Source organism: Vicia villosa, linkage group LG4 (assembly GCF_029867415.1).
Source record: "Vicia villosa cultivar HV-30 ecotype Madison, WI linkage group LG4, Vvil1.0, whole genome shotgun sequence".
In the NCBI taxonomy this organism is placed as follows: Eukaryota; Viridiplantae; Streptophyta; class Magnoliopsida; order Fabales; family Fabaceae; genus Vicia; species Vicia villosa.
The window spans coordinates 156,288,147-156,298,702 of NC_081183.1; the positions used below are offsets into that span (position 1 = coordinate 156,288,147).

Sequence of the window (10,556 nt, forward strand, 5' to 3'; positions counted from 1 at the left end):
GAAACTGTTTTTGAATTTGGAAGAGAAATAGTTTATGAAACTTTCGTAGAAGGAGTTGTTGTAAAAAGAGTGTTGAATGCTTAAGCTATAGACGTGGCCTAATATTGAGCAAGGACATTTTTGGTTTTTCTAAATCAGTTAACTTTCTTATATTATAGATGATCATTCGACTCATTTAATAAATGCACATTTTGTAATATTATTAAGAAAATTTTCTTTATTAAATAAACTTCAATTAAATATGGGATACAATATATATTTAATATATTTTAAATAATATTTATTATTGATAAATTATATAAAAATAATAATACTAACTTGTGCTCTTGAAACACAAGATAACGGATAAATATAATAAAAAGATTATAAGATTATGCTAAATTTATAATTAATGACTTTATTATTTTTTTTAATTTAAAATTTTTATTTATAGATTTTTTTTAAATATGTGCCTGAACAGCACAAGTTATTATTACCCTTAAAAAAAATAGTTGAGAGAGATGAATCAATTTATTGATTGACGTTGACTCTACCAAAATCAACAACTTAAAGTATAAAACATGTATTTTGAATCATGAAAATTATAAAAACAGACCTAAACAACGGAAACAGATTGTCTAACTTTGAAGCGGGAAAGTTAGACTGACTTTCACAATTTTTCATCCATTAGATTTATCCAAAGATGTTTAGCTTGCCACGTGTTCTTCTCTTTCACTTTTTTTTCTTCCAAAATATCATGAGAAATGCACAGAGAAGTGGGTTGGTCACCTCTCCGCTGCCGACAAGCTGCTGCAAATTCCACCGCCTCGCTTCCGATGCTTCCGTGTCACTGAAACTTCCGCTGCCGACAAGATGTTGCAGACTCCACCGCCACACTTTCGATGCCGCCTTGTCACCGAAACTTTTCCGTTGTCGCGATTACTGCTACAGATTTGATGATCACAAAAGCATGATTTTCATAAAGCACACATGAAAGTTAACTTGGAGAAGATAAGAACACATGCAAGTTGAAGGAGATTCACAAAGGCACAACGATGGTGGTCTTAGTAAGCAATGGTAGAATAGTGTAGGCATGGTTGACGATGACCGACATTGGCAGGGAGAAAAGAAGCGACACAACCATGGTTTGTATGTGATTTTTTTCATTTCAAAGAACACACACGTGGCATTGTTTCAGACATCAGATTCATCCAACCGCCTACAATTACTTAAAGGTAGAGTGACGTTCGCGCCAGAACGTTAGACAATCCATATCCCTAAACAACACGATGGAAAATGATTATTTATTTTGTAAATTTACATAATTGTTTATATCAATTATATTGAATTGAAAATGAGATAACTGAAAATTTGAGCTCAAACTTTTGACTTAAATCACAAGTTAGTAGTACGTGCAGTATCTATCTACCACTACATTAGAAAATGTGGCTTTCTTCCACCTCAATCTTCCTCTTCCTTTACTTCTCCTCATCAATTTGTTCCGCCGCCGCCGGCGATCTCCGCCTCACGCTAGAAGCTAAGAAGCTAGTGAGAGACCTTAATTTGTTCCCGGAAGTCAACCTCAACATCGCCGCTGCTGCAAATTCATCTTCGTTAGATCTCAGTGGCAAAATCGTTGAAAAGCGCCTCAGGTTTCCTAATCTTGTTGCCGATGATGATGATGGTGTTTCCGTTGAGGATTTTGGTCATTATGCTGGCTATTATCCCATTCAAAATTCCCATGCTGCAAGGTTCCTTTCTCATTTTGAAATTAACTTCTTCATTCACCTATCTAATTTCTGATTTTCTCTTTATTCCTTACGTTTGGTTAGTGTGGCAGGATGTTCTACTTTTTCTTTGAATCACGCAACCGCAAGGAAGATCCTGTTGTGATTTGGTTGACTGGAGGTCCTGGCTGTAGCAGTGAATTGGCTTTGTTTTATGAAAATGGTCCTTTCAAGATTAATGACAATTTGTCTCTTGTGTGGAATCAGTATGGTTGGGACAAGGTAACCTAATTTCACTTTTTTCTATTTTTATTTTCATCTACTACAAATTATAATGGTTGAATAAAGAAGAAAGTACTACATAAATGGCATGACTGTATGATCTTTGCACATTAGAAATGGAAACACCTTCTAACTAAGGATTTTTATACCAATACACCCTTCCACAACAAGATAAGGTATATGGAATGTAATTTTAGCAAAAGGCGTAACATGTATAGCTTCGAGGTGAAAGTTGGAGATCATGCCATACCTTAAATTATGTGGCTTAAATGTCTTGTGTCCATTTAAAAAAAGAGTGAAATAGAAGATGCAAACCATCAAATTCAACCTGAGTGGTTGAATGGAAGAGAGCTTCAGATGTTTCATGCAATACGAAAGTACCGCTCAAATTGAAGGGAAAATTTTATTAGAAAACTGTAAGACCGCCGATGTTATACTGAGCAGAATGTTGAACTGTAAAGAACCAACACGAAAATAATTTAAGTGTAATAGAGATGACGATGTTGCGTTGGATGTTTGGTAAGACTAGAGAGGATAAGATTAAAAGTGACAAAATTGGAGAGAGTTGGGGTAGAACCTTTAGTAGAAAAAATGGTGGAAATTAGACTTAGGAGGTTTGGACATGTAAAGAGAAGACATGTGAATTATGTAGTAAGGAGAGTAAATTAGATGGAGGGTAGTCAAACCGTTAGAGGTAGATGAAGATTTAGAAAAACTATAAGAGTTAACGGTTAAGAAAGATCTTGAAATTAAGGAGCTAGACAAAAGTATGCTATTTGATAGAACATTATGGCATCTTTTGATTCATGTAGCCGGTCTCACTTGGTGGAATAATGCTTGGTTGATCTTCTTGTTGTATGCTATTTTTTGCCTTGATAATTGCTTTCTGTATTGTACTTTTTCTCTGAAAATTATTTATGAACATTAAATTTTGTTTCCAAATCCAATCTTGTAGGTTTCAAACCTTTTGTATGTTGATCAACCAACTGGAACTGGCTTTAGCTACAGTACTGATTTGCGTGACATTCGTCATGATGAAAAGGGTGTTAGCAATGACCTGTATGACTTTTTACAGGTACCTATGGTTACTTAGAATCTGAATATAAATTCTAGAAATTTAAGTGCATTATTCATTTATTACCTAACATTTATTATGTTCGTGGTGGATATCTGTGTACTGTGATGTATTATGTCATTCACGTGTTTAAACTTTAAAATAAGGATGGATGCCTTAAAAAATTACAAGTCACCATATAATATTCATGTGAAGCAAAATGGCCAAGCCAACGCATAGGGAAAGGTTAACAGAAGGTTAGCACTAGCTGCAAGCTTATATAATAGATAAAGATAAAAATTCCTCAGCAAATAACTAAGCACCATCCATCTGTCTCGCCTATTGTTATCAATAGTGACCATTTTGATCTTTGAATCCATTGAGACACCAGCAATGATAGGCTATCTCAGGATCCACATCCTGTGATGTATTATGTCATTCACGTGTTTAAAATAAGGATGGATGCCTTAAAAAAGTACAAGTAACCATATAATAGTCATGTGAAGCAAAATGGCCAAGCCAATGCATAGGGAAAGGTTAACAGAAGGTTAGCACTAGCAGCAAGCTTGTATAATAGATAAAGATAAAAATTCCTCAGCAAATAACTAAGCACCATCGTATCTGTCTCGCCTATTGTTATCAATAGTGACCATTTTGATCTTGCATCCATTGAGACACCAGCAATGATAGGCTATCTCAGGATCCACTTCCTGTCCGGTTTTCAAAATTGTTTAATTAACTTAGAAGCCTATCCCTACTCTCTGTCATAGATCCACAAACCTCAGGTCTCCCGAAGAAATTGACAACTGTAATCCAGATGAGGGATGTTCAAATATGCAGAAAGATGGAATTTGGTCTTCATGACTGACATAAAAACAAAAATTAGGAAAGTAACCTTGTTACCAATTTAAAGTAAAAAATGATGGACTTCATACCCAAATTTGGGTTCAGGTTTTTTATTTATATCTCAGTACAGCGTAGGAAGGGTAATAAACATGTCAATTCATAATACTTAGCAAAAATAATATAAAAGACTACAATAGCATCTTAACAGTGTTTTTGTTTCTATTTCCCCAGGCCTTCTTTGTAGAGCATCCCCAATATGCAAAGAATGACTTTTTTATTACAGGTGAATCGTACGCTGGGCACTATATTCCTGCTTTAGGCTCTCGTATCCGTCAGGGAAACCAAGCTAATGAAGGAATTCATATAAATTTGAAGGTTTGTCATGTTACATTATATAGTGAAATGTTCTGACTTTTATTAGGTGAAAGAATTGAAGGGAAAACTATTAGCGTATCTTGTTTTAATGGGTTGAACAGGGATTGGCCATTGGTAATGGACTCACTAATCCTGCAATTCAGTATAAAGCTTACCCAGATTATGCACTGGACATGGGCCTAATTACACAGGCTACACATGACCTCCTTGGCAAAGTATTGGTTCCAGCCTGTGAATTGGCAATAAAGCTATGCGGTAATTTACATTTGGCATAAGTTTTTTCCCAAGAATATTGTATTTTTTTTCATTTGAAATACACCCACCACTCTCTGTTTCTGACTAAGTCCTATAACACTCCTACATTATGTATTTAAACTACACATATTTCTTGCATATAATGTACCAGTATATGATTGGCATTAAATGTGGATTGCTAAATCTGATTCTAAATCATTTGAAAGTTTATGAAATTCTTTTGTGATTTCAGTTATGACAGTTTATAGTTAGAGAACCAGTTTTTTGGTTTCTAATGATTGTGTAAACTTTAAGGCAGCTTTTGATGCATCCCGAGGGATTTTACAAACAGAATAGTATGGGAAAAATAATTGAATCATAAAACTCCTATTAGTTTCTTTTCTTGTTTTTACTAATTAGTGCACAACACAATCAATTTTTTGTTGCATCTTAAATATGCTTACATATTGAACAAAATAATGTTATATGTAGAGCAATTTTTTTTCATACCGTATGATGTTTATTTTTCCCTGAGAAAAGACGTAGGACAATAAAGATACTGTTATATATAATTTATGCTATGTGTGTGTAGAGAGTACCACTCTTGAGGAGAAAATAAATTAGGTTCTCTTTGTTTTTAAGATGTTGTTATTGCTGGAACAAGAAGTCTTCCCTTATTTTATTGAGTAATGAATTTTAGAATTTTATATAATGCTTCGTCCCTTATTTGGAATTTCTGCTGGTAGGCTTCTACTATATTTCTCTTTAATATTTGTTTAAATCCTTTCAGGCACCGATGGTAAGATTTCCTGTCTGACTGCACAAGTAGCATGTAATCTCATATTCAACGACATCCTGTTGCACGCCGGAGATGTAAATGTGGGTACACAATTTCTTCCTCTTCTGTGTAGTTGACATCTCATTAGTACTTTTTTGGTGACATGGGGCTTACATGAAAGCTTATTGAGAATGAGCCTTAATTAAAGACATACAGTTCAATCATTTTTTTTGGAAAAGGAGTAAGGTACCACTTTATCAAAAATATGAACAATTTAATTGATATGCACTCCCAAGGCTAAGTACACATGTTGACAATTGATCATTTTTCAAACCCGGAGTCTGTTTTCTACCACATTCTTTAACTCTTTCTCAGTATAGGATATTTTAATTAGGAGTTTTTTAAATTAGAAGGAATTGAACTCGGTACTCTGGAGTCTACAACATTCACACACATTGCAGACCCTACCACTTGCGTTAGATCACAGTAGTTTTTAAGTAAGAGGTTTCATCACAAATGTTAAGAATGCCTTTAATACTGCTGTGTCATTAGGTTCGAAAAACCCATATCTTGATATTTATGGAAATTGTAATATCGGAGCAATATATTGGTGTTTTTTTTTTGTAAGTTTTACCAGTTTATATACTTTTTTTGCAGTACTATGATATCAGAAAGAAGTGTGAGGGGAGCCTCTGCTATGATTTTTCAAACATGGAGAAGTTCCTGAACCAAAAATCGGTTCGGGATTCACTAGGGGTTGGCAAAATTCGTTTTGTTTCTTGTAGCACTAAAGTTTATATGGCTATGTTGGTGGACTGGATGAGGAATCTGGAAGTTGGAATACCTCTCCTTCTTGAGGATGGAATCAATTTACTTATTTATGCTGGGGAATATGATTTGATATGCAACTGGCTTGGTAAGTATTTACACTATACATATATAAGATTTGTTAAGAAGTTTAATATTTCATATTATAATCTTTTGAATAATGAAGTGATGCACCTTTTCCCGGTGGTATGATTTCAATGAGTAGGTAATTCAAGATGGGTTCATGCCATGAAATGGTCTGGTCAGAAAGAATTTGTAGCCTCGCCTGATGTTCCTTTTGTTGTTAATGGTTCACAAGCGGGATTATTGAAGAGCTATGGTCCTCTGAGTTTCCTTAAGGTATCCATCACGCTCTCTCTTCCTGCACACATACACATTTAGACACATGTTTATGTAGAGAAACAGAAAACTACCAATACTATATTGAGTAAGTCACACTTTACATGAAAACAGGGTTAACTATAGATTGCCTCCTTCAACATAGCTCTATCTGCAAAATGCTACTAACTTTTAATCAGCACTGGTAACAAGACATTCAGCAGTGCTGATTAAATTTACCCCAATTTCAACATTGTTTCAAAATCATTAATGGTTATAACAGAAGAAAGGATTATAAGTGCTTTTTCTGTTAAAGACTTGGACAGAATGTTAAAATTAAGGGTGACTCACACTACTGTATGTTTATATTGTACAGAGATAGATTGCTTATTTTATTTCCATAATCAAATACAAACCTGGCTTTTCTTATATCTACCAAATCCTTTCTTGCTTTGCTCATGGTCACTGGAAAATGTTCTATTCAGTTAAGACTTCTATGTGTAACAAAAACAGGTCCATGATGCGGGTCACATGGTTCCAATGGACCAGCCCAAGGCTGCATTAGAGATGCTTAAGCAGTGGACTCGGGGAACCCTAGCTGAATCCATAGCTGGTGAGGAAAATTTGGTTGCTGACATGTGAGCCCTTTTGTTGCTTTGTTGCGTCTTTAATCTAGCAAAAGGAAACAAAAATGAAATGGAATTGGAGTGGAAGTGTGTACACTGTTATTCGTTACTTTAGATGTTTATTTTGGTTTTCTACACGAGAAAACTGATACACGTAAACTATTTTTATACTGATTTCTAATGAGAATTCGACATTTTGTAATTACTTTTAAATTACGGTAATAAAGTAGAATTCAACATTTTGTGATCATTTTTAAATCTCCATTAATCTCTTTCTATAAAATCATATTTTTGTGCAATTAGATTTCTTTTTTCTCCTTTCTCATGTTATTCTTACCTTGAAGCATGGGATAAATGAGATCCATTCACAAGGTTATTGCGTTGAATCAAGACAGGTAGTCGACTAATCTTTTTCCTGAATACTATTTTGTTTTGTGAAAATAGTTTATTTTTATGTTCTAAAATTTTCATTAGTTTTATTTGTTAACATGGAGAAAAGGGACTATTGAAGTGAGTATTTTCTTAGCTTTCCAAAATTAATGAAAATATCAAAAGTTATTTTCATTATTTCTTAGTGTTTTATTTTATTTTTTCATCAAAAGCACTCACTTTATAATATGTCTCTCATCTTCCTGTTCTTCTTATTAGCTAGCTAAGATAAATGCATATTATAAATATATCACAGTAAACAGAACCTTCGGAAACCTGAAAAACTAAATCCATATTAAAATAAATCCAAAAGTTGGAGCAGTATTCATGCAGGGTGTTAAGAAATATGGTTGAGTCTAACCCATCCCTATAAAACCGGCTAGTAGGGTGAGGATTGCCCCCACTTATAAGCACATGTTCAGACTATATATTGTCTGATGTGGGACTTTTAACAAATTTGTCTTTGAAACATATTCTGGTATCGTCTGATCAACTTCATTCTGTGCTAATCATTTGTTAGATAACTTCTGGATAGACCTTAACTTTTGAGGTTGAATGAATAAACTTTTGTGTGAATGATGGATGAGGGTAAAGAAGAAATCTGAGTTTTCTTTGAATGATGGATCTTGGAAAAGAATGAAGATGGAATTCTGTGCTAATCATTTGTTAGATAACTTCTGGATAGACCTTAACTTTTGAGGTTGAATGAATAAACTTTTGTGTGAATGATGGATGAGGGTAAAGAAGAAATCTGAGTTTTCTTTGAATGATGGATCTTGGAAAAGAATGAAGATGGAATTCTGTGCTAATCATTTGTTAGATAACTTCTGGATAGACCTTAACTTTTGAGGTTGAATGAATAAACTTTTGTGTGAATGATGGATGAGGGTAAAGAAGAAATCTGAGTTTTCTTTGAATGATGGATCTTGGAAAAGAATGAAGATGGAAGGCCTGCGTTTGAAAGCAAGATTGTTTTTAAATTTTTTATCATTCACTATCATAATAGTCATTTAATGAGTTTGGTATTAAGTGATTTTAAGGCCAATAATTTTTATGACAGAATAAACTTAGCCAACATTCCCATTTAAGTAAATAATTTTATAACAGATCATGTTTAATTAATATTTTTTACAATTTTAGATTTTGAAAAGAAAATAATATTGATTATTAACAGGACAAGTAACTGATCAAAATATTTTTTAAGGCACACGGGGACATAAAGTTATTGATCAAACTTTGTACACGGGAACATGAAATTATTATCAAAACATGAAATTATTAATCAAAATATTGATTATTAACGGGACATGAAGTTACTGATCAAAATATTTTTTTATTAACTATACATTCAATTATTATTTTTTTACGGATAACTAGATATTTTTCTATTAAAAATATATATCTGAAACAAATGCGCGTCCCGTATCAAGGTTCTGCGAACGGACAAATTTGTTCCTAGTTAACCTGAAAAATGAAAATCAAAGTTGAACACACAGTTGTTATTTAATTAGAAATTAGAATGTAATAATATTATATATTTAATGAAAAGTTGATTGAAAGTATGGAATTTAATTTTTAATAGGTTAGGAGTGGAAGTATCAGGTTTGTAGTTAATAATTTTCTTATCACTTAGCGTTGTTAACGATGGTAAGATGTATTTAATTAAAATTATCGACGTGCATGTCAAACGATTCCATGTTGCAATTTGCTTTTCTCTGTGTTAGAATATAAAAGAGAGTTTCACTCAGCAACAAACATATTGCACTTTGCTTTTGTCATCATATGATATGTTTCTTACACACTTGAAAAGCTGCAAAGTTAAAGAAAGGAATAAATATATTAGTAAGTGACACTCGTGTTTGGAAGAGAGTATGCTCAATGTTTTTCCTAAGTATCACATTCATTTCTTTTCTTATATAAGACAATTTCCTACTATCTGCTTATAGTACACCTTGCAGCAACACTACCTACTTTCATTCTGCATTTCAATCTTGAGGAATGGAAATAGATTCTCCAAATCATGAGGGTATGTCTAAAGTTTCCTTATATATTAACACTCAATACATTCTCTACAATTTGTTATTAATTAACCCAAGTTGCAAAATGAATGTATGTAGTTATTGAAATTTTTCAAATAGCAATGGATGCTGACAAACGTAAGTCCAAACTTTTCCATATATATTAACACTCAATAGATTCTCCATATTTTGTTTTTAATTAACACATGTTGCAAAATGAATATATGTAGTTCCGGAGCAAGAAATGGAAGAGGACCAACGTAAGTCTAAAGTTTTCCTTATATATTAGCACTCAATATAGCTTCTCCACATTTTGTTATTAATTAACACATGTTGCAATATGAAAATATGTAGCTAAGGAGTTCTGGGACCTAGTATTGGGAGACGATTGGAATGAAGTAATTAAAAAATACGATGAAGATAGTAATTGTCACAGGATAGGTATCAAGGGAAGAGGAACAGCATTACACGTGGCAGTAAGCATTGGACGCAAAGAAATAGTGAAAAGACTTGTAGAAGCAATAGAAAAGGTTGGTGATGAAAGTAGTTTGAAAATAAGGAATGAAATAGGCGCTACTCCTCTTCATGTTGCAGCATATGCAGGATTCCTAGATGTGTGTAAACTTATAATTGGAAAAGAAGGTAAAAGGAAATATTTGATTCAAGAGAAAAATTTTGACGGGGAAACACCACTTTTTTGGGCTGTTAATGCCCGTCAAATGTCAGTGTTTCTTTATCTTCAACAGTTTTATTGTCTTGATCTCAATATTGCTATCGATAACAATGATACTAGCATTTTTCATGTTGCCATTCAGACAGAAAGATATGGTTAGTCTTTTTCTCTTACACTATTTATTTATTTACATATTTATTCATTCATTTATTCTTTTTATTTTTTAATATTCGATTTTCTATTAACAGTACTCTTTTAAAGTAACAAAAGAAACTATTATAGTTAAAGAAAAAGTGAAATTCTTCCATTGTTTTTTTTTCATTATGTTAAAGAACATCAGTCCACATAAGAGTATTTAAGAGGATTCTATTTGATGATAGAATTTTTCT

The 10,556-nt window shown here is 33.0% G+C and overlaps 2 protein-coding genes across 2 annotated transcripts; both read left to right on the forward strand.

Annotated features, from left to right (window-relative positions):
- Positions 1–796: 796 nt before the first annotated feature.
- Positions 797–7,286, forward strand: LOC131595633 (serine carboxypeptidase-like). The gene is made up of 9 exons (XM_058868036.1): positions 797–1,730; positions 1,820–1,988; positions 2,944–3,063; positions 4,120–4,263; positions 4,365–4,518; positions 5,288–5,376; positions 5,933–6,191; positions 6,309–6,442; positions 6,935–7,286. Exons 1-9 carry the CDS (start codon positions 1,423–1,425, stop codon positions 7,061–7,063), a joined length of 1,506 nt encoding a protein of 501 aa, XP_058724019.1. The 5' UTR covers positions 797–1,422; the 3' UTR covers positions 7,064–7,286.
- A 2,195-nt stretch (positions 7,287–9,481) lies between these two features.
- On the forward strand, positions 9,482–10,327 carry LOC131598151 (uncharacterized). The gene is made up of 3 exons (XM_058870781.1): positions 9,482–9,632; positions 9,725–9,754; positions 9,849–10,327. Exons 1-3 carry the CDS (start codon positions 9,584–9,586, stop codon positions 10,325–10,327), a joined length of 558 nt encoding a protein of 185 aa, XP_058726764.1. The 5' UTR covers positions 9,482–9,583.
- The last annotated feature ends 229 nt before the right edge of the window (positions 10,328–10,556 follow it).